We start from the raw sequence: 24,915 nt of genomic DNA, 5'->3' as shown, positions 1-24,915 counted from the left end.
CTCATCTAAGATCACCCCCACATGATCCCCCTATAAATATGCCCTTACGGTCTCATTCACTACGCTATTTATATGGCTGGCTACATTAGAAGAGGGAGGCTGAGTAGGAGGAGTCCTGGGTGACTAAAAAACCCTAGCTCTCTCTCTTTGAGTATATAATGGGCCTTTGTTATTGGATCTTTCTAAACCAGCCCATGATTTCTTTTAGTAGATTTTTTTGTTTTTTATTTTTACTTTTAAAAAGGGATAGGATAGAACTCTTTAAACTAATAAATTCTTCCGGTCTAAAGTAATATTTAGTAAAAATGACATATTTCGATAAAATTGTAAGATAATATTTTTTTTAAAAAATCCTATGTAAAATTATAGTATCATCAATATTATAAATTAATAATCAAATAAACTAATATATATATATATATATATGTAAGAAAATCTAGTGATAATGACTTTATTTTGTTTGTCTATTCTTGAATTTGCATTCTTATTGGAGCTTATCTGTAATCTTTTTAGTTGGTGTCTTCTTAAATATCATCCAAAAATTATAGAAAGTTCTAGATGCAATAATTATTTCTTTACATATAATTGGTTTTAAAGGTATCGAATATTTTCTTCAACCTCATCATTACCATGAAAGAATAGCAGTAGCAATTTCTTCTAAACTCTAAACTTCTAACATTTATCATTTTTAACTAGATAATCTAGTAAATAATTGACATTTATCCTATTACGATAGACAAGATTATAAATTAAAAAAATTCTTTAAAAATGTAAATGATAACAAAAGTATTTTATTTTGTAATAGAAATTTTTCAAATCTATGAAAATGAAATAAAACATCTGTAAATTAATAAAATTCCATGGTCTCGATCTTATTAATTTATAGAAGTTTTACTAATTAGTTAATTGTAATTATTTGGCATTTCGGATTTCTTTTTTTTTACTTGAAATTTATATTGTTTTTGAAACTACTAATAATTTGACTTGATGATAAATATACCACGTGAAACATATCCTGAAACATAGTCCACAAATTTGCGTTAGGTATCTTCGTGCGTTTTCCTTTACTTCCATTGATAGCAACTTGTAGCTTATCAGTATAGCAAGTGGGTGTAGCCATTTAAGGGTTTCACCAACCCAAGTAAGTTACAAGATTGTTTGATCAGTGTTATGCAACATCATCACCCATAGTGATTTGCCTCTAAACAATTCATAATCTACTTAGCTTACTTACAAAACGACAACTAATGTATTTCTTTTGTACACTCACCTGCGAAATCCACAATATATAATATTTTTTGTTCAATAAAATTAACCTCACTTTTTTTTTCTCAAACTAAAATGGCTTACCCTAATAAGAAAGTTTATATCCTCTTCTATAGTGTTATCTCCATTCCAAACTCTTCGATTTATCCGGGCAGTCACTAGCTAGATCCTCTCATTATATGATCATGTTCCAACAATTTTCCGTCCGATCTCATATTTGTTTACTTTTTCTCGAGCTGAACCTACCTCCTAGCTCCCACTGTGCTCTCAATATGCCAAATTGACACTTGCATCTTTAAAAGAATTTAAATGTTATCCAAAAATTAATTTATTCTTCATATCTAACAATCTTCTAAAAATTGCTCAAATGTTTAGTGTACTGGGTGTAATTACAATTTACCCCTTGGGTTTAGTTTTTAGATTTTGATTAAAAAAATAAAAAAAATACACATCAGCAAATTAAAATACACATCATTTTCAAGTTTCCACGTCACAACCCAAAAAAAAAATTTAACAGCTGAGTTATAGTATTTACAGGAAGACGAAAGGTCTCGTCGATTCATATGACGGCTGAGTTATAATGTTTTGTGGCTGAGTTATCATAAGAAATAACCTGAAAGCAAACAGTTGATTTATATTACTTAACGGCTGAGTTATAGTATTTACGGGAAAACGAAAGGTTTCGTCGATTCATATTGCGGTTGAGTTATAATATTTTGTGGCTGAGTTATCACAAGGAATAATCTGAAAGCGGAAAACGAAATGTCTCGTCGATTAATATGACGGCTGAGTTATAATACTTGATGCCTGAGTTATTGCACAAAATAAAACAAATGTATTACAATAATACTGCATCATACAAGTTTTCGCATTGTGCCCAACTTGTTTACATCGAGAGCATGCGTTTAGCCAACGCGTCCAATCCGTAGTTTTCAAGAACAAGCTCCACAAGCTTGTCCTGTGTTGTGCCTCCATCTATCTGCACAACTATACACCCTCTATCGTCGGTGTTAAATACATATTTGTGTTTCTTTACCCAATTACCGGAAACAGCTAGTACCAGAACTGAATCCATGAAAGAAAATGAAGAACAAGGTGAAGAATAAGTAGAAGAACAAGGTGAAGAAGAAGGTGAAGAAGAAGTAGAAGAACAAGGTCAAGAAGAAGGTAAAAACCATGTAAGAACAAGAGTCGAAGGAACGACGTTTCGTATCCGGAGAAGAAAGATAATGACATGGAATGCTGACATGGATGATGCGTCTGACGTGGCAAATCAGCCATCAAACAAATTATAACTCAGCCTAAATATAACTCAGCCATCAAACAAATTATAACTCAGTCACAACATGAATAACATTACAGTAATTAAAAAGTAAAAAAATGGCAGCCAAATTCAGCCGCTTCATTAACTGAAAATATGTAACTCAGCTGTATCGTTTAATAAGTCAACCGTAACGGAATAATATTCAAGTAATTAATCTTTTGCTACTAAGTCAGCCGTGAAATGGCCGAGTTGTACGATAAGTCAGCCTATCATGGCTGAGTTATAGTTTTTAACCATAACTCAGCCGTAACTACATCTCATAAGTCAGCCGTTTTTCATAACTCAGCCACCCGGAAAAAGTTAATTCAGCCGTGTCATAGTGATAACTCAGCCAAAATTTTGACAACTCAACCATCAGATGAAAACTCAACCGTAAGGACAGTTGAGTTAGAGCGCATAACTCAGCCAGATTTTAATAAGTCAGCCGTAACGCTTGGCTGAGTTATGCTCTAAGTCAGCCGTCCGCTCTTACTCAAATGTTTTTTCATAAATCAGCCGCAATGTACCCATAACTCAACCTCATTACACGTTATGGCTGAATTATTTAATACACATCAGCGATTTATGACGTGACGTCTGACGTGACAATGATATTTTTGTAATTACGTTTTTTCTGGTAACATAAAACAAGGGCACGCTGAGTATTTTGAAAATATCCGAAATATTCTAGTAATAAATTTTTTTTGTAGATTCTGGTAATATTACCTAAAATGTATCCTACTATATTAATTGAGAAGTACAAATATGAAACTGACCTTAAAATGTGTAAAAAATTACATTCAATAACCATTAGAAAAACTTGATTAAGGTTAATTAATTAAATAAATATAATTAATTAATTACAAACAAAAATTGGGGACACATAAAAGAAATTGTAGAAAATTAAAAAAAAACTTTTAGAATCAAAACTAACTCATACTTAAAAAAATTAACAGCTAAGATTTTAAAAATCTAATCGAATAAAATCTATATAACCACAAATTTTATCAAAAACTTTTCCAACACGGGTTAAAATTTTTATCAAAAATCTAATCGTAAAATATATAACAGTTCCGTTTAACGGATTAGATTGTAAAAATTAATAAATAAAAGATAAAAGATATAGATATAGTATCTTATCTACTTTTAAAAGTTATATTATTTTTTAGCCACAGTTTTTTTAGAAAAATAAAACTAAGTTGAGATTTAAAATGCTTGAAGGTGTTTATTACAGACAAGAAAGGGAAGCCACAGAAAAAAAAATCATTGTTTTTAAAGAGTTTTTTCAGAACCTTCACTGCCTATATTTAATGCCCTTTTTACATGTCATTTATATATTTTTACTTACTTCACAACTATAGCAAGAATTGTGTTTAATTGACAAAGATTTAAACAGTTTTATTCATTACAACAAATGTTTTATTGACATGTTTTCAATAAACATTTTTAAAATCTAAAAATATTAATAGAAGCAAATCGAATTTTTAGTCACAAACCATTATAAATAATATAATAACTAAATAAATGATTACAAATCTTTATCAGAAAAAGGCTCAGCCCGCGATTTTCTGCGGGTTAGTACCTAGTAATTAAATCTCCCATTCTGTATTGTTTCATATTTGTCATATAGTACTTCAACTTATTCTAGTTCTTCATATGTTTCATTATATATATATCATATATGATCTCGGATGAGTTACTATAACTCTGTATAAGCATCATTCCAGTATGTTTACATAAAATAGTTAAGTTGCGTTTGCATATATATATTCATTGATTCTATTGCTAATGTAAAATACCTATACTTATAAACTAACATATTCTATAAACCTATAAATTTAGTATGACCGACACTTTGGGTCCTTTGCGTTTGGGACCAAGCTAGGCAAATCCATATTTACAAGTTACAACTTTAAATAAATCGGCCCCTATTTCATAAGATCTGTTTTTGGTGAGTTGGCAAAATTTGCCTAGTACCATTTTGAACGAAGAATTTTCTAGTTTTGCTCAATAACATAATCTATACTAGTATTTTTATAGCAGTTTTTCTTCAAAAGTATTTTTAAAATTTTTTTACATTGAATGCTATTTAATGCTTATATTCATATCTAAACAAGTTTAGTTAACTTTCTCTATTGTCCTTATAACCAAACACAATTAAAATATTTTAAATATCCATATATAATGTTCTATAATTAATGTAGATATTTAGAAGATTTATTCTAGATTAAAAAAATTATTCTCCTATCATCTCTTTTTGATTTAAAATTTAAATGTAGTGAATCATCATATAAACCATAAAGTTAATAAAAATGTATTTTCCTGTATATATTATGATTTGAATTTTTTTAAACAAACATATATTACTCAATTGATATAAAAAGTGTGTGTTCAACATACATATATAGTAATTTTACTGTATATAGTAAATTATAAATTTTTAAGAAGTTTATAATTTATAACTGATATATCTAAACTTAATAAAAAGTTTAAATCTGTAAATATTTAAACATATTAAATTTTCAAAATTATACAAACGAGTTATACTACATGACGGGTTATATGACATTACAAGATTGAATTGATAATAGTAAAAAATAGACTATCATTAATATGATATTTCAATACGGATTAAATCCTCATTTTAATGTTTTAACAACACCAATATAAAATATGTCGAATCAAATTGATTTAATTAAGATTGTAGTAAACAAAAATTATTGTACGGTATACCACGGTTTATATATTAAATCACTAAAATTAATAAAATAATATATTAGCAAAATTAGTATTAAAATACTACATTAACAAAAAATTTTTTTAAAAAACTTACCCCGCGGTGGATCGCGGGTCATAGTCTAGTCTATACTAATATTTTTGCGACAACTTTTTGATCAAAAATATTTTTGGGAAACTTATAGAATTAAATGCACTTGCATTAAATTTGCATTTTTTTTCAAAGAAAATGTTAGTGAAATCGGGGATTTAAATCGTAAAATGATTCTAATAGAATTAATATATAAAATGAATTGAAGACCATTGATTTCACTTATCTTAAAAATCCTAAATTCAGAATCAAAGTGGGTTATTTTACTTGATATTTCTAAATTCATGCATATCCTCCTCCTACCGAATCAACCACAGAGGTTATAACAGTATTAGTTTTTTTTTAAGTTTCACCTGATGTGATATGTTGGTTACTAGTGTGCTCGCTAATCCTGATGATTTTGATTTTGTTCAATTTCTCAGGTTCCGAGCCAGCCAAGCAATAGCCAAGGAGATGGCCTTGTTAGCCTTCAATCGGGGGCTCCTAAGGCCTTGTTTATCGGAGGGATTTAAGAGAATTTAAGGGGAGTTCTAACTAAAAAGAAGAAAAAAATAAATCAGAAATGGAAAAAATGGGAAGATCTCCCCTTATATAAGAGACCGAATATATGTTTAAGAGGCGCTACGTGTCCCAATTCTATTGGTTAAAATAATAAAACAAAAGAGAAAAAAAAACATTTCCTCCTCGATTAATTTCTTTTTCGTGTGACTCTCTCTCTCTCGGTTGCGATTTCATCGACGAGACAAACGATGAATTTGGAATCAGAAGCTTGAATCAATTGGAAACGATGAATTTGATAACAGGAGTCGATTAAATCGGTAGAGAGGTTGAATCAATTGGAATCAGAAAGGTAAGTTTCTTAGTAGAATTGTTTGAATCGGAAATTGTTTTATGATTAGGGTTTTTTTATTTGGATCGGAATTGAGGGTTATTTGAAGTTTGTTGGAAAATTAGTGTTTTTGTTGTGCATGTGTTCCAAATTGATCATTTGATTTGATTCCTGACCGTAATGCTTATGTAAGTTTTTGTAATGCTTGTGTGAAGGTGGTGAGTTGTTTGATAGGATCGTCAAGAGAGGTCATTACAGTGAGAGAGAAGCTGCTAAGCTTATCAAAACTATTGTTCGGGTCGTTGAGGCTTGTCCTCTCTGTTTTCTGCAAACCAGGTTTTCATTTTTTCTTGTTCTTTGTCTAATTTTGTTCCGTGATTGTGTTGGTGATGTTCATGAGTTACTTGATGTATGTGTTTAGATTTGATTACTGCATTAGTTAAGTGACTCACTCTCTACTGTGTTGATTTATGGATGAAGCATTAGAACTTGATGTTTTAGTGATAGAACATAATGAACCGTTGCTTAAGATCCCATCTTTTTAATTCTGTGACTCTTGAGTTTGTGTGTTTGTTTTCAGTTGAATTAGTATGTTTGGTTCGTATGTTTGATTCGTATGTTTGGAGAATAAGATATTTGATCCTGTGACTGTTTATAGTTGATCTCTTTCAATTGGTGCTTTCATGATCGGATTGATCAGAATCAAAGAACTGTTTATGTTTGCGTTACAGAATATGAGAATCGGGAACCACGGGGCGTTACAGTTGGCAGGCGTTGGTGCTTGGAGGGGTTTTCAGCCCTATCATGGTAGCAGCTGGTCGGAAAAACGGGCTTTGGTCATTTGGATTGTTCGGTCTTGCTATAGGTTTGATGGGGTTGTTTGCGGTGGGATTGCCAGAGACTAGAGGGAGTGATCTATGCGACACTATGGACGAGGAAGAGTGCAAAGATCAGCGGAGCAAAAACGATAACACCGATAGGGTGATTGTTGCATGATATATGATATGTAAACTTATATATTAATGTAGAATCAAATATTAATCACGTGATTAATTATCATTTTGTTTATCTAACTTTAAGCTCAATGACACTACACCTATACGTAGGACATTTATTTTTTAGTCGTTGAACAATTTCTTTACCAAAGGATCAAATCTCATTCTACAACATATAATTGCTAACTGTATAGAAGTTTTAAATTTGTCTAAAGAATTTGTGTCTTCCTATATATATACGCAAATCCTCATTCCATTCCTAAGAAACTATCATTTATTCTCACCAAAAAAAAAAAGAAACTATCATTTATTTGTAGTTAATATCTCAAGACTCCTCTCATGATCAACAACTCCCAGATGGTTTACGATTGGTTTAGTTGTAGTATGATGTTCCATCTATATACTTTCCTACATTTACTTATGAAACAAAACGATCAATCTCTGTGCTTGCCATTTGGTTTAGAATATTTGGGCAAAATTTGGAGCAAATCAGTATTAAAATTAATCATTCTCTCCATTTATAAATTGCACTTCTGTTATAATATGTATTAATGTTTTTATTATGTTTTGTATGTTTGAAAATTAATTAAAATGCAATATTTTCTAATTTTATAAAATCTTAAATGTTTACACATTTATACCACTTCTATTCTATTTAATATTTTTAAAATTTAAAAACAATATTTTCAAAAATAAGAGACCCAAAATAAGAACCTACCAATAAAAGAAAAAATTTTATCTAAGAGATCATAGGTTCTTATATTCCAAACAGTACACAATTAATTCATAAAAAATTTAAGAACTCCCCTTATATAAACCCCCTAATAAACTTGCTCTAAGCTCTCTAAACATACCTAGAGGTTTGCTTTTTTACATCTTTGCATATATAATTTGGTCTCTCACACCATATTACGTGGTTTCTTGTTGTTAGCAATTAATAGATAGAAGAAAATCATGGATTGGTCTAACTTACTTTTTATCTCTTGTATTTTATCTCTTGTGATACCAACTCTGGTTGAATGTGAAAGGGTAAGTAACATTCTTAATAATCATTCTGATAACATTTGTAATGATCTGTGAGATGTGCGGACGATATAGAGATGTGTTCAGAGAGTGTTTGCTCTGTTTTCTGTTTACCACACAATTTTATTAAGTACACTGCTCTGATTTTTTGTTTCTTTGTACCCTTTACCACAAATTTTAGCAACTACATCTCTCCATTTAAAGCATGTAGGACCATATGTTTATGCGTATTTATTTCAATCATTCTCCTTTTTTTTTTATTCTTATTACTTTTACTGAAGATTAAAACATTTATACGTGGTCCAAGAAAGACATGTGACATTTATGTTTGGTATAAGAAAGACAGGAAAGAATAGTTTAAAAAAATTGATTTGACCATTTATATTATCAAAGTGCCACTTATCTTTTCAGTTAGTAATTATGAGAAAACTCCAGAGTTAAGCGTGCTTGAGCTGGATTAGTTTCAGGATGGTGACCTTTCGGAAAATGATTGTCGGAACTACGCGAGTGAGGACAAAACACATAGAAAAATCATGTAGTGATTTGTAGGTACGGTGAACAAGTCTTTAAAACCTTCTGGACATAGCAAACCGGCCGTCAGATTTGGATGAGCTCACGGGCCTAGTGAGAGGACGTAAGGCCCGTTAAAAAAGTGGATTTTTTTTTCGGTTTTAATGTTAAACTATATACCAAAAGAAAAAATGGTTTCAATTACAAAAGAGCTCTTAACCAAACACACTTGATGGAACAGACAAGAAATTGAGCATTTCCTACTTTAAAGTGAGTAAGAAATACAGCCAAAGTAGAAATCAAGTAATTAAAGACATTGAGATATTCGGGTGATTTAATTTGGTGGAATAGAGATGAGAGTGTAAGTGGAGGATTACGCGAGAGACCTGTGTGATTTGGTAAGATTACTAAATGAGGAACGTGAACAATAAAGTTCTTTTAACCACGAGGTGGTGGGCTAGTGGTTCTAGCATTGATGGAAGAGTCGTCCTGTTGGTCTAGACCAGGGATCGATTCTCCCTAAGCGCAAGAATTGCTCAGCTTTATCCCTTTGGCCACATGGGTATGGGCCCATTGCTTACGGCCCATTTGCATAACCGGGGGACCCTACCCATAAGATGCCCTTCCCTCAGAGAGATTAGTCTCGGACCCCTCCATAAATTTGGGGATTTACTCTCTGAGTTATATAATATATTAATTATATAAAATATATTAATTATATAAAATATCAAAATTAGAAACCCAAAAATGAGAGCGTGTTTATATAATGAAAAAAAAAATAATGAAAAAATCGAACCAATTCAAGGATTTTAGATAATGAAATGTTTTTTGTGTTTATATATATATACACAGGAGCGTGATGGAGGTACCCGTTGATGAGGGGCATTTCCTATCAATGCTTATAAAGATAACGAATGCCAAGAAGACACTAGAGCTCGGTGTTTTCACGGGTTACTCACTGCTCACGACAGCTCTTGCGTTGCCTGAGGATGGGCATGTATGTATACTATTACTATGCACAGTCGTCGTCTTCCTTAATTAATTTCCTCGAAATCAAATAAGCGAAAATAATAATCAGAGCTAACATCTATCAACTCTTTGGATATACAGGTTACTGGAATAGATATTGATAAAGATAATTACGAGATGGGTCTAGAGTTCATCAAGAAGGCAGGTGTTGATCACAAGATCACTTTCATCCAATCTGATGCTGTTCAGGCCTTAGACAAGATGTTAAACGTACGTGATCCTTTACATCATCAATCATGTTTCTTACGTACGCACTTCCCTGATTATTTGTTTTCCTTTATGTATGTATGTATGTACGTAAACCGTATGATGATGGAAACCATCAGGAGAATCCAAAACCGGAGTTTGATTTCGCATTTGTTGATGCTGATAAACTAAACTATGGCAACATGTACGATAGACTAATGAAGCTGGTGAAGGTAGGAGGAATCATAGCGTTTGATAACACACTGTGAGTGGGGTTTGTGGCAGAGGAGGAAGAAAGCGTGCCAGAGAATATGAGGGAGGAGAGAACAGCCATTATGGAATTGAACAAGCGGCTTGCTGCTGATCCTCGCATCGAGCTCTCTCAAGTCTCCATTGGCGATGGTGTCACTCTCTGCAGGCGCCTTGTATGATTAATTACGATCGAGTCATTAAAAATACTGTGACAAGACTAGATCACAGCCCATCAATCTCTATCTTTTTATCTATCGCAATATTTTCTTGTTTTCAATAAGTACTGTTTAAAACCATCTCCGGTTTGTTTATCCGGTTAAGCTCTATTTTGGTCAAGTGTTGGACCACACAACCCTTATGCAATATGCGTTAATTCCAAGAAATTAATCAGCAACTTATGAGTAATTAAAAAATATATATATATACGTACGAAAACAAAGATAATTAAGAAGAAATAGCCTCAAATTAAAGCTCAGTTCAGGTCTCCATAATTTCTCCGCATGATTTAAAATCTCGGAAGAACGAAAGTTATGATTTGATCATCATCGCTGGCAATTTCTTAATTAANAAAAAAAAAAAAAAAAAAAAAGAAGAACGATAAAAGAATCACTGCGTGTGAAAAAAATTCAATACAGAAACTAAAAGACCAAGTTTAAAACAAAACCGACTAAAACTGAGTGATTGATAGCTAGGTTACTACAATCTCATGACTATGCTATTTATATGGCTACATACACTGGAAGAGAGGGTGGCTGAGTCGTTGTGACTAAACCCTAGTTCTATCATTCCGTCATCTGGGCTTAGTTATAATGGGCATATTTGTTAATGGATTTCTCTAAATTAGCCCATGCGATTTCTTAGTATAATATAGAGTTAGACTGACAAGTGGCTCGCTTTTGATCCTCGTATCGAGCTCTCTCAATCAAGTTCTCCATCGTCACTCTCTGCCTACGACGCCTTGTATGATTCAGAAGAGACTCATCAAAATACTAAATGTTCTCACCAGTTTGTTTTGGCTTTGTGATTTTTTTAAGGAGTACATATTTTGTAACTCTTCTTCGAGTTTTACTTATGTCATTGTCCCTATAGAGAGATACTGAGATTCAAGATTTTGATCATGCTATGAGAAAATTAAAGTATAGACGTGAGACTATTTTATTAGTCATGTGAGCTCAGATGATGAAATTTCAAGACCTCGAAGGCTAGAATAAAACCTCAATCATATGCTTTTTACTGTTTCCATGCTTTGGTTTTTTTTTTCCACAGTTTTCACATTTCTTCGTGGAAGTCGGCTGGCTGGTAAAACACAAACATTATAGATCCTCCAATATTGCCTTTTTTTTCTCTATTCAACAGTGCTATACAGCTATTGACGCTCCACAGCCGTTGAATCACTGTGATAATGGCCAGTACCCAATCATCTATATCTGCTATTTTTCACCTAACAAAAGCAATATTGATACTCTTTATTTGTTCTTTTAAGTAATGTCTTAAAAGAGTACAAAATGAACTATTCTTCTGTTTTTATAATTAAGTAATTTGGTGAAATAATAATGATGTACAATTTGGAGCAAACGATTCTCTTTGATTAGAAAAAGTTTGATTCTCGTTCATTATTAACTAAGTGCCTTTTTCCGTGAAAAAATACTTTGTTTTTATAAGAAAATATATAGTTGATGAGTTTGAATGGGAGATACATAAATAATAAACCTAAGCCAATGAAAGCATTATAACTCTCGACCGGCAATAAAAAATAACAGTAGCTAGTGTGCGATGATAAAGATCATCAAGATAAATTAGCTGGCGATATATAAGAGATGACAATAGGTGTTGTCTAAAATGTTTTGTATGATTACTGATATTGTAGCAGCTTGAATAGTAAGCTGGAATTAAAAAATCGAATATATAGATCACACAAAAACGTTTTAAATTAAAGTATAATATACTTAAAAAATAAAATACACCAAAGATGCAAAAAGATAAATGAAAATAGTTCCAAAGATATATGCTTATTCGATATACAGTAGTCGAACTGTTGATAATTACTAGGCCACTAACTTTAATGATTGTCTAAAGAGTAAAAGAGACATATATAAGATGGTGGTCATATACTCATGTGCGTTAAAAAGCATTTCTTAAGGCATCTCGAGAGAGGCAGAGAGCTATGGAGGAGAAGCTGCTTCCGCCCAAAGGGATTCTCAAGAGCGAGGCTCTCAAAAAGGTCTTTTAATCACTTTCTATATATTTTTCTCCCTACTTGTTTTCTTTTTTGTTCGGATCCCACCCACAGTCTTGTTTGATCTGCACAATTAAAGTTTACTTAGTTTGTCCGATGAGATGAAGCTTTATTATCGTTTAACGATTAATATTTTCCGTGAATGCTAAATCCGTACCAATACATATATTCTATTTATACGGTTGTGGTTGTGAATCAAAACTTGTGATTATGTACGTGAGACAGTATATATTTGAAACGACGGCTTATCCAAGAGAGCATGAACAACTCAAGAAATTACGAGAAGCTACGGTCCACAAGTATGGCAATTTGTAAGTCTGGCTGCAACCTCTATAATCATAAGTTGACTTGAGCTGATATTTTGCAAGAGTTTATACGATCATACTCTTAAACTTTCTAACAATAATTGCAAGTTTTACAACCTTAAATCCTAAATATGTGTATGTACCTTGTATCCCACTCGCATAAATAAATTGATTTTGTTTCTTCTTATGAACTTTTAAAAAATTAACATTTATAAATTTTGACTAGACTTACTAGCTTAGTGGTTGGTGCTCGAGTTGTTGTGCCCCAAACCGCAGTTTCATTGCTAAGACTGATAGAATATTATATTAATCGAATCATTTATTAGGATTATACTAATAATTAATGAAAAAAATGATTTTTGTTTGTATGCATAGAAGCGAGATGGAGGTACCGGTTGACGAAGGGCATTTCCTATCGATGCTTCTAAAGATAATGAATGCCAAAAAGACGATAGAGCTTGGTGTTTTCACGGGTTATTCGTTGCTCACAACGGCTCTTGCATTGCCTCATGATGGACATGTATGTACCCAACAGTACTCCTTGATTTACTCAAAATCAAATAAGCAAAAATGATAGGAGCTAGCTAGCTAACATCTATGACTCTCACAGATTACTGCAATAGACATCGACAAAGAAGCTTACGAGGTGGGTCTAGAGTTCATCAAGAACGCAGGTGTTGATCACAAGATCAATTTCATCCAATCGGATGTTCTTCAGGCTTTAGACAAGTTGTTGACCGTACGTAATCCATTATTATTAGCAGTCATTTTTTATTTTTTTATTATATATCACCCATTTTTTTTCTTCTCTTTTGGCATATTCTCTTAATCTGATGACATTGGTTTATGCATGATGATGGGGCATAGGAGAATCCAAAACCGGAGTTTGATTTCGCATTTATTGACGCTGATAAACCAAACTATCCCAACATGCACGAGAGACTAATGAAGCTAGTGAAGGTAGGAGGAATCATAGCGTTTGATAACACACTGTGGTTTGGGTTTGTGGCAGAGGAGAAAGAAGAAAGCGTGCCAGAGCATATGAGGGAGAACAGAACAGCCATTATGGAATTGAACAAGCGGCTTGCTGCTGATCCTCGCATCGAGCTCTCTCAAGTCTCTATTGGTGATGGTGTCACTCTCTGTAGACGCCTTGCATGATTGATTATGAGACTCATCAAAATACCAACTGTTCTTAGTTTGTGAATCGTCCAGTGATTCTTGTGATGTGATTTGATCAGTACCTTACGTTGCAGACTTGCAGTTTTTATATATATGAGTGCATGCATTTATTTAAATCACATATATATATCTCAGAAAACCCAATATGCAAACAAAGAGCGGAGTAACAAACATATAAGGAATTAGAGGTACACAAACAAATAAGGTGGTGATGGTACTTCGTACACAATCTAAGTAGGAATACGTACTAATTCCTTATTTGTTTGTTACTCGACGTACTACGCTCTTTGTGTGATTATTAAATCCATATATACTACTGTATGCAAATATATATTTACTTACACACAGTAACATAAGTTATAATTGAATTCGTACGTATTCCTGCTTTAATTTGCATATAGCGTAGGCTTTTTTGTTTCACATAATCATATTGTCTGTTTTAACAATGTAATATTTTACATTTCCACGTCGAAATTGGTTTACAAACACTAAACTTCTATACTCCATTATTGCTATGAATATATTGTTCTCTTCAACAGTATCATTGACCACACCACGTTGGGTCACAATCCTCATCTTGTCTACCTATAAAATATGTTATCCTCGTGGTTGAAACTGACCACCAAATTAAACATGTTCCTTTTTTTTTCTAGATTTGCTAGTTTTCTCCTAACAAAAGGAAAAAGAATGCTATTTTTATTATTATTTATTTATTACTATTAGTAAGATACTGTATGTCTTAAGAGAAAGAGATGCATTGTATACTTTTCTTTAACCTCCTAGATCTCGTATGGTAAAATGTAGAACAACTTAAATTAATTTTTGTAGTGTGGGCACGTTGATAAATGATATATTAGTTTTGACGTTGATTTTTCGAATCGAGATCGTTAAACTGTCGCAATGTATACGGAAAACAAAGAAGAAAAAGACAAAGAGACAAGTTTTGGATTTCATTAATCAAATCATATCAACTGAATACCACCAAGATTTTATTTTTACTAACTAGAAAAGAAAATCTCACAACCCTATATAATTTCTAAAAATTAATATACAATATTATTAAAAATACTGGGTATGGAGTCCACGCGATATCGCGGAGGATCTCATTTTAGTAAAATATTCGTTACAAATTTTCTTTATTTAAATTTATTTATTAAACTATTGGGATTTCTAAACAATTTAATAAAAATTTCAAAAACATACAAATTTTTGAAACATTTTATATATCTTTATTGAAAAATATTCTTTAAAAATAATCTTACCTTCACATATGATTAAATATATAATTAACGATGCTACACACATCAAATTAAACAAATTTTTACGATTAACTTCCATGAGATTACATTGCAGTTGTGTTATTTCGTTCGCTTTTATTCGTCATAACATTTCGTACACATCTTTTCAATGTAACATTTTATCTGTGTATTTTCATCGTAATTTTTCGTAAAATATTTTTTAATTTCTAAAAAATGAATAAATACAATATGCAGTCGTGTCTTCTCTTCTTAAACTTACAGTCATATTTTTATATATTTTATGAACCGTTACAACTTGTTCTCTTGTTGTCAAATATGATATGATATGTAAATGATTATATTTTTAATTTTTTAAAATGATAAACTAAAAATATTAAAAATATTAATTGAAGACCATTCTTAAAATGACATAATAATTTGTTTAAATTCATTTCAATTAATTATTTTAATATTTTTAGAATAACTCAAACATACTTCTATCTCCAAAATCAATTTTTACTTCATACAAAATGAATAAAAATATTACTATTCACTCAATCAGTAAGAAAATTACCAATCCTCTCAAATTTGAATATAACAAAACAGAAAATTATAACATATTTTATTTATTTGAATCAAAACTCAGTTATATATTCATATAAAAAAAGAATACATCTATTTTCATAAAGGCAGTATTGTATACAAACAACTATCGTTTCATAGATGAAACATATTTTTATGTAAAACAACTTATAGTCATTAAATATTTTGGCAATTATAATAGATTATATATATATATATATAAATATATGGTTAATCTAATATTGAATGTACTTACTACTTATTTTTTTCCGCGTAAGATGTTGGTTAATTATTCCGAGTCACACATAAATAAATAATATAATAAATATTAGAGGGGAACAATAATAGTTATAATCTTTAACAATAATATTTAGGTGTATGATGTAGCATCACAATGTGCGCGTCTAAGGAAGATGGTCGGCCAAGGACGGCCAGGTTCATTGCTTCCACATGCTCCTATTTCTTTTTGGTAGTCAAAATCCAAACCTTTTCAAACTTTTATAATATTTCATATTCAGTATCTTTTGTTGTTAAGATTTCAATTTGAGTGTATTATGACTAGAACTAAATATACAAATTCTCAAAGTTGTAGATAAGTCTTTGTCGTCAAGATAGTTTATTGGACAATCATCTCAACCATCAATCTTTCTGTTGATCACCAGTTTTCCATCTCCCAATAAACTGAATATTCCCAACAGTAGAAAATATAATAGAACAAACTGTGATATTTTATTTTTATTTTTACCTTGATATTTCATAATCAGATATTTTTTTTTAAATAGAAATATAGAAATCCATTTTGTTTTCTATAATACAATTAGTTTTCTAATCAAAAAGCATGGAGTAGACAAATATATACTTGTGACAAAAAAATAAGCAAACATATACGAGCCAAGATGCTCTTATTTTCTGAAAAACCAACTTGAACCACAATTTTTAACAGCTAAAAACAAAATTTTTGTTTTGGATTCATACCAATAGAATGATAACCTTTGATAAATAGATGGTTGTATACTTAGGGACTGAATATAATTAAATATTACAACGATCAACAAAATATATCAAACTGAAATAATTTTTTCACAGTGATGAGACATCATTTCCAACAAATTCTCTTTTAACTAATGCAAATATAAAGAAAATTTGAATACAATGATGAGAAGTTATTTATATATAGATTTCTAAAGATGTGAACAGACACTACTGTTTGTAAAAGACACAACTCTATATTCAATAGACACAACTTTTTAGAGAGACGCAACTGTAAAAATTTACTGTCCAAAATATAAAATAAAGAAAATTTNAATAAATATTAGAGGGGAACAATAATAGTTATAATCTTTAACAATAATATTTAGGTGTATGATGTAGCATCACAATGTGCGCGTCTAAGGAAGATGGTCGGCCAAGGACGGCCAGGTTCATTGCTTCCACATGCTCCTATTTCTTTTTGGTAGTCAAAATCCAAACCTTTTCAAACTTTTATAATATTTCATATTCAGTATCTTTTGTTGTTAAGATTTCAATTTGAGTGTATTATGACTAGAACTAAATATACAAATTCTCAAAGTTGTAGATAAGTCTTTGTCGTCAAGATAGTTTATTGGACAATCATCTCAACCATCAATCTTTCTGTTGATCACCAGTTTTCCATCTCCCAATAAACTGAATATTCCCAACAGTAGAAAATATAATAGAACAAACTGTGATCTTTTATTTTTATTTTTACCTTGATATTTCATAATCAGATATTTTTTTTTAAATAGAAATATAGAAATCCATTTTGTTTTCTATAATACAATTAGTTTTCTAATCAAAAAGCATGGAGTAGACAAATATATACTTGTGACAAAAAAATAAGCAAACATATACGAGCCAAGATGCTCTTATTTTCTGAAAAACCAACTTGAACCACAATTTTTAACAGCTAAAAACAAAATTTTTGTTTTGGATTCATACCAATAGAATGATAACCTTTGATAAATAGATGGTTGTATACTTAGGGACTGAATATAATTAAATATTACAACGATCAACAAAATATATCAAACTGAAATAATTTTTTCACAGTGATGAGACATCATTTCCAACAAATTCTCTTTTAACTAATGCAAATATAAAGAAAATTTGAATACAATGATGAGAAGTTATTTATATATAGATTTCTAAAGATGTGAACAGACACTACTGTTTGTAAAAGACACAACTCTATATTCAATAGACACAACTTTTTAGAGAGACGCAACTGTAAAAATTTACTGTCCAAAATATAAAATAAAGAAAATTTGAATACAATGATGAGAAGTCACTTATATATAAATTTATAAAAAAGTGAACATTTGAATAGATACAACTGTTTGTAAGAGACACAACTCTTCATTTAAGACGTAACTTTTTAAAGAGATACAACCATTAAATTTTTCTGTCAAAAAAATATATTTTTTACAAAAAGATACGACAAATATATAGATTTCTAATGATGTGAACAGACACAAACTGTTTGTAAAAGACACAACTCTATATTCAACAGACACAATTTTTTAGAGAGATGCAACTGTAAAAAGTTACTGTCGAAAATATAAAATAAAGAAAATTTGAATACAATGATGAGAAGTCACTTATATATAAATTTATAAAGATGTGAACATTTGAATAGACACAACTGTTTGTAAGAGACACAATTCTACATTTAACAGACGCAACTTTTTAAGAGATGCAACCGTTGAATTTTTCTTTAAAAAAAATATATATATTTTTTATGAAAAGGTACGACGAAAAATCGCAACTGTTGGCATTTTTCAGATTGTTATTATTATATAGATTAATATAAAATAAAAAAAAAAAAATATTTTGTTACATCAGTATCAGTTCTTGACTTCTTTCCAACGAGGGAAAAAAATCCAAATATTTGTTATTTTGTTGTAGCCTAGGCTAATTCGTTTAATTGTCGACGATGAAGATTGAAGAACCTCCAAATCAATTTTTAAATGATCAGAAAATGATCTATAATTTTGTAAAACCATATAATTCTGCAACATCCTGAGCATGTTCACCTACTATATATATTTCCATTTTTGTTTCCAGCCAATGATGTCATGCAACGTATAGGGAATCCATTTTATCTTTGTATACCAAAGAAAGAGATACTAGTTAGTTAGGCTTCAAGATCTGAATATAAAAATCATATATCATATATCAGCAAACCCAAAATACAAACGAATAAATCACACAAAGAGTGCAATAGAGTAACAAACAAATAAGGAATCAGAGGTACACAAACTCAGAGAAGCCAATACCACCACAGCTCTCTCTAACCCTATACACCCAAACACACTAACTTCCGATTTCCGAAAAAAGGAGAGACGAAAATGTTAGCCAAAATGTCACATCTCTCTCTCTCTCTCTCTTCCTCGGCTTTTCTTCTCCTTCCTCTAACCCCCACTTTAACACCAAATCTATGTCACAAACTCTCACTCTCTCTTTTCTTATCTTTTTTACTAGGTTATAGGGTTGAGGATGGGAATATCAGCATGCTAAGTTATATATGATAATACAACCAATCACATGAGGTAAAAAGAAAAAAAAACAAAGTAAAAGCATAATATATAAGGTTAAAACAGCTTAATAACAAGAGCCTAGTAGGACATTCTTTTACTTGTTATTATCTGGATTCTCCCCTCACTGAGTACTTTTCGTTAACCCTCCACTTCGTCCAGCAGCTCTGTGCAAATCCAAAACATCAAACTTTGTTTGAATACCATATTATGAACTAAAACTCTGGGAATTATATAGCTAGAGATAGATATAATTTATTACCTTCCAGCAAGAATCTGCGCAGTGTTGGATGGGGTCTTAATATTGGAAAACCTTTTGGCTCTGATGTCCTGATCTTTCTCCACACGCATTGCAGCTACTTCTTTCTCCATCGCAGATACTTCCCTTCTCATCTTCTTCGCTTCAACCTCCATTGCCTTTGTTAATGTTTCCACCTTCTTTGCTAGCATCTACAAAAAACCTCAAATCATCATTACTTCATCCGTTTACAACAAGCAAGTTTTTCTTTAAACAGATTGTTATGGCATAAAGACATAGAATTGTTACCTCGATAGCATCATCTTTGTCTTTGAGGCTTTGATCCTTTTCATGAGAAGCTTTCCTCAAAGAGACAACTTCTTTCTGTAGTAAATCATACAAGACACCTGGGACACTGTCCTCAGTTGCTGCTGCTGCAGGCTCTTCACTTTGTGGCTTCTCCTCTGAATTTTCTTTCCACCCATTACCTGACTCTGCTTCCTTAGAGTTAGAGTCATCAGTAGCCTTGTTGAAGGAATAATTCCCAGGTCCGTTTACAAGTGCTTTGCCCCTATCCAAGGATCTTGTGCCTCCATCAAACGACTTAGATGTTCCTTTAGCATTCTTTAACACCGAAGTTGAATTAATAGACAAGGAATGCCTCATCTGAGAAGATGGAGTTTTCTTTAATAAAGCACCGTTTGATGGAAACTTTTGTAAGTTTTCAGCTCCACCAAGCGACTGCCTACGAGAAGGTCCATTACTCATGCTTCTTGCCTCCGGTGTGTTCCTGGTGCTGATGCTTGAAGTTCCTCGAAGTGTCTCCTCAAGCACTCTAAGCCTCAGTTGAAACTTTTCCTGGTAATTGCAAAAACAACACTTTTACTTCCTTGTTCTGTGAAAAACCCTGAGAGAAGCTAGCTAATGTATAAGATCGATTACTTTTAACTGTGCTTCAGACTTAGCAGCTCGATCTGTTATGGCAAGCTTATCACGAAGTTGCTGCATTTCTCCCTGCAAAAAGTTAAGAATCTAGAAATGAGAATGTAGATATGGATGGGCATTGCTCACTGTAAATAATTTTGCATCCTAAGATTCTAAGAGAGGGGCCATCATATAAAAAGTAAACCTGTAGAAACCTTCGTTCTTCAAGCCATTGCTTCACAGGCATCACTTTATCATTACCATCTTTCCACTCATTTGCTACCACCGTGGCAACTCTGTTTGCTGTGACCTTCGCACGTGCAAGCTCCCGGTCAAGAGTTTTCCGTTCTTCCTGAAAGACACAGCAAGAATAATTCCTTCATCAGTATTCATTGGGCAAACGTTGTGACAAGAAACTAGAGACTCTATGACTCTTGTGTGAAGTGTGTTTAGTTACATTCATCTCTTGAAACTTCCTCTGGTAATCCCTCACGGCATTTGCAGCAGCACCACCTGCAAGAACAGCCTCTTCCAGTTCTCGTACTGTCTGAGTAAGCTTTTCCACTTCAGCTACCTTCTGCCTGTGCATTCTGTCTAGAATTTTGTTTTCTTCCTAAACCATAAAACAAATTTAATCAGATTGTTGGCAACGGCATGTTATGGCATATACATAGATTAAGATGGTAACTACAGAACCTGACAGATTTCTATTTGTTTCATTAACTCCTGGTTTTTATTTTGAAGATCATCAACCATAGCGGCTTTTGCCATGGCAGCTTCAACGGTCCTCTCAGCTTCAAGTAAGGCAGCTTCCTTTGACTTAGTCAGACGGTCCAAAGCCCTGTTATCTTCTTGAAGCTTTCCAATCTATACAGATATACAATGACCTCAGAAGTATTCAATATTCCATATGAATGTAGACACTAGACAGCAAGCAACTAGACTTAAAAACGGCAATGCAAATACCTCTGATCGTGCAAGCTTAAGCTCAGCTTCTAACGGAGCAAGGATGGCTTCAATTGGAGGCATGTCATCATCTTTTTGAGCAGCATGGACCCTTCTTAAGGTAGCTTCAGCAGCAAACTGAGCAGCCATTGATGCTTTCTTTTCCTCATTGATTTTCTTGATTTCTAGATTCTGCAACACAATTGACATCAAATGTCTTTATTATTAGCATAAGAACTGAAAGGTGAACATAAAAAATCGAACCAAGAAAGGATCATTGAGCAATACTTTGCTTTGGAGAATGGATTCAGTCAACTTGAGCTTCTCATCCAATTTAGTAAGCTCCTCAGTAAGCTAATATTACAAACAAACAAACAAAAACATAATAGGGGAAAGTCAATCCACAAGAAGCATGTAAACTCACTTGCAACTACATTAGACCTAAAAAAGTCATGTGTACAAATTAAAACTTAAAAAGTCAAGATCAAGCACATGGTGTAATAATCGATCAAAACTAACCACATTACCCTAATACCACATTGCGATAAATGCACCTGAACCCATATACAAATAATTTCTTCAACTAACAAGGAAACTTATATAAACTTGTGGTCAAATAAATCTGACCACAAAACTCACAGATGTGGATTGAACCAAAAAAAGAGAGATTAAATAATCTTCCCTGAAGAATTTGCTAAAATGAGTGAAAATTTATCAACCCATTATTAATTGGTTGAACCAAAATGGAGTGAATTTACCAAATCATCGATACATGATTGATTAAACTTCCCTTAACAATTTGCTAAAATGTGAAAAATAATCTTCAGACAAGAAAAAGAAAAATATTTCAGACACAAAACCTCTTCAACAGCTTTCTCTCTTTGTCTCTCAGACAACCTAAGAGCTTTGATCTCAGCGTGTGCTTCTCCTAACTCCCGATCCTTATCTGTTTCATCCCAAATAGATTGTTTTTAAGAAATCGAATCGACACAAAATACAACTAAAAAAATCAAAGTAGATCGAGCAGCATTATCGAACCTCTAACATCATTCTCTAGTCGATTAAGCTCCACTTTAACTGGATCCGAGCCATGAAGCAAAGTAATAAACTCATTATCAGCCGCAGCGTCGAAGCTCGGCCTAATTGGTCTCCGCTTCGACGAGCTGCTTTTACCTCCGCCGCCTCCGCTGCTCTCTTTGTAAGACGCCGACACCGTCAGTGACGGATACGTCGCATTCGAAACCGGAGGTTGTGTAGAATGATGCTCATTAACCGTCGCCGATACATCTCCGTCACCGGAAACATCCGACATCTCTCAGATCTGATGCTTTTTAGATAACCACACGAACACTTTGCAAATCCCAAATGCGATTTGAGATTGTTTGAGAAAGAACTCTCAAGTGAGAGAGAGAGAGAGAGATTATATAAATGCTGTTACAGTTGTTTTCTCTCTCTCTCTCTCTCTCGGTCTAATAGATTTGACAAGACAGCGAGAGAGAGGGATGACGCAAGATTTGTAATTAATTAAACCATGATCTCCTTCTTTAAACACTTAAACATGTTACCTTTTCTGATTAGTCAATTAACTAATTTAGTAGTAGTCACTAATCAGATTAGAGAATTTATTAGTATTAGTTTAGTCCTATGTTTTCTACTATTTTTCTTTTAGTATCTTACAGTATATTGTGTTGCCTGATCTATTGTTAGCATTATTAACTATATAAATAAATAAGTTAATTCTTATTGTGTAAACTGTATTATAAAAAAAATTCATACAAAGTAATATTAAAAATAAATCTGAGTTTTTGTGTAGCAGAAAATTAGTTGATTTTATTTTTTGACTATTTATGAAGTATTTGCTGTCAATCACTTTGTATTTGTACATTCTCTTTGGAGAAAATAATTCATATATAGCCATAATTGGTTATTATGGATAAAATATGTGAATTTTGTTTACTATTTATTAAGTATTTGATGTCAATCACTTTGTCTTTGTACATTCTCTTTGGAGAAAATAATTCATATATAGCCATATAGGCAAATTTTGTATTCCTAATATGGTTAGATACTAGTATGTGTTTAACTTTTGATAATTCATAATTGATTATTATGGATAAAATATGTTGACTTGGTCCAAAATGTTCAATTGTCTGATTATTAGTAAGAGAAAAAGGTATAATTAGTAATTAGTGAAGAAGATTAGGATTTAGATGCTTTGCGCATGAAAAGAGGGAAAATGTTCGATGTCCCAAATATCTGTTGTGTGCCTTTTTCTCTTTTCGAGGGATAATGCTTCTTCTCTTTTTTCTCAAGTAAGGTTGGTTTGGTTCTAACTTCTAAACCCTTTTTCTAAAAAAATTAATGGACATCGATAAGAAAAGTATATGAATTTTAACACCTAAACCTACTCTTATTTTAGAATCCTATTCGTAAAAGATCACTTCAGATTAATACTCCATTAGCCTTAAGTTTGGAATCAAGAGCTATATACTGTATATGATTATTTTCATAAATATATTAGAATTAGAAAACATGTTTACATTTGTGACATTGAAACATTAAATCATTAAGTAGAATTTAGTGTTTTAAACATTGTTTTAAGTTCATTAACAAAAGAAATTGCTTAAGTGATATTAGTATAGTTGTGAAATGCAAGTTATATATGTGAATAGTTCAAATTGCAGATTAAATACAAGCAAGATGGAGTAGTTATTTTATTAAATCAAGATGGTTTTCTAGTTAAATATATAAAAACAGGATAATGTCTGAAACTTTTTCTTCGATTTTGCAGAAAAAAAATTAAAAAAGAAAAATATACTTTTGTCCTTTTTCCCAGATAGAAGAAGTACACATTAAGCAGCTTATACAATTTGATATTCCTCAGTCGGAAAATCTGAAATCTTACTTAACCGATCATTTTATTAAAATTAGTTGTTCCGTACTCTCTCTCTCTCTCACATGCTTGGCATTACAACGAGAGACCTGTCGATAAACTGTAGATCTATTAATATGATATATGGGTTTTACAATTCAAAGTAACGGACATAACGATCAGACTAAACTCAATTGATATTTTCCTAAACTATTGCTAGCTATATAGAGTTATACGCGAGAAGGCTTGTTTTGTTTTCAAGTATCATCGCAATTTTGTGTACACATCAAAATGTAATTGCGACACCATATACACATATTTAAAATTAAAAAAAAGGAATACTTAAAGCATCGTTACATATACATAACCAAACGTGTGGTTTTTTATGGCGTGTAGTAGCTAAAATAACTAGCCGCACTGCACCGAACACATTATGACTCATGCAAAATACTGACATGTAGACTACTTTAGTACCATATGTTTTGGAACGCTAAACTCGAGAGAGGTACTTTCTCATGAATACAACATTTTGGGCATCATTTAATTAGATAGGGAGAGAATGAGATGAACGATCGATTACTCAAAATGAGAACTATTCTCTTACGTTTTAGAGACAGAA

The 24,915-nt window shown here is 31.9% G+C and overlaps 2 protein-coding genes, 1 long non-coding RNA gene and 1 pseudogene across 3 annotated transcripts; 3 read left to right on the top strand and 1 right to left on the bottom strand.

The window, feature by feature from the left end:
- LOC104756996 lies at positions 6,071–7,346 on the top strand. Its single transcript, XR_002036229.1, has 3 exons — positions 6,071–6,246; positions 6,441–6,561; positions 6,957–7,346. It is a non-coding gene; the product is annotated as an uncharacterized LOC104756996 (long non-coding RNA).
- Positions 9,567–10,635, top strand: LOC104756995 (annotated as a pseudogene).
- Positions 12,330–14,064, top strand: LOC104756994 (putative caffeoyl-CoA O-methyltransferase At1g67980). The gene is made up of 5 exons (XM_010479682.2): positions 12,330–12,441; positions 12,682–12,767; positions 13,137–13,281; positions 13,372–13,500; positions 13,629–14,064. The coding sequence occupies exons 1-5, from the start codon at positions 12,385–12,387 to the stop codon at positions 13,920–13,922; spliced, it is 711 nt and encodes a 236-aa protein (XP_010477984.1). The 5' UTR covers positions 12,330–12,384; the 3' UTR covers positions 13,923–14,064.
- LOC104756992 (microtubule-associated protein 70-2) lies at positions 18,933–22,923 on the bottom strand. The gene is made up of 11 exons (XM_010479681.2): positions 22,463–22,923; positions 22,285–22,370; positions 21,713–21,778; positions 21,446–21,616; positions 21,176–21,346; positions 20,937–21,092; positions 20,685–20,831; positions 20,498–20,569; positions 19,865–20,413; positions 19,580–19,767; positions 18,933–19,484 (listed from the first exon to the last, which is right to left on the bottom strand). Exons 1-11 carry the CDS (start codon positions 22,734–22,736, stop codon positions 19,442–19,444), a joined length of 1,923 nt encoding a protein of 640 aa, XP_010477983.1. The 5' UTR covers positions 22,737–22,923; the 3' UTR covers positions 18,933–19,441.

Source organism: Camelina sativa, chromosome 17 (genome assembly GCF_000633955.1).
Source record: "Camelina sativa cultivar DH55 chromosome 17, Cs, whole genome shotgun sequence".
NCBI classification, from domain to species: domain Eukaryota; kingdom Viridiplantae; phylum Streptophyta; class Magnoliopsida; order Brassicales; family Brassicaceae; genus Camelina; species Camelina sativa.
This window is presented reverse-complemented; position numbering and strand designations above follow the sequence as displayed.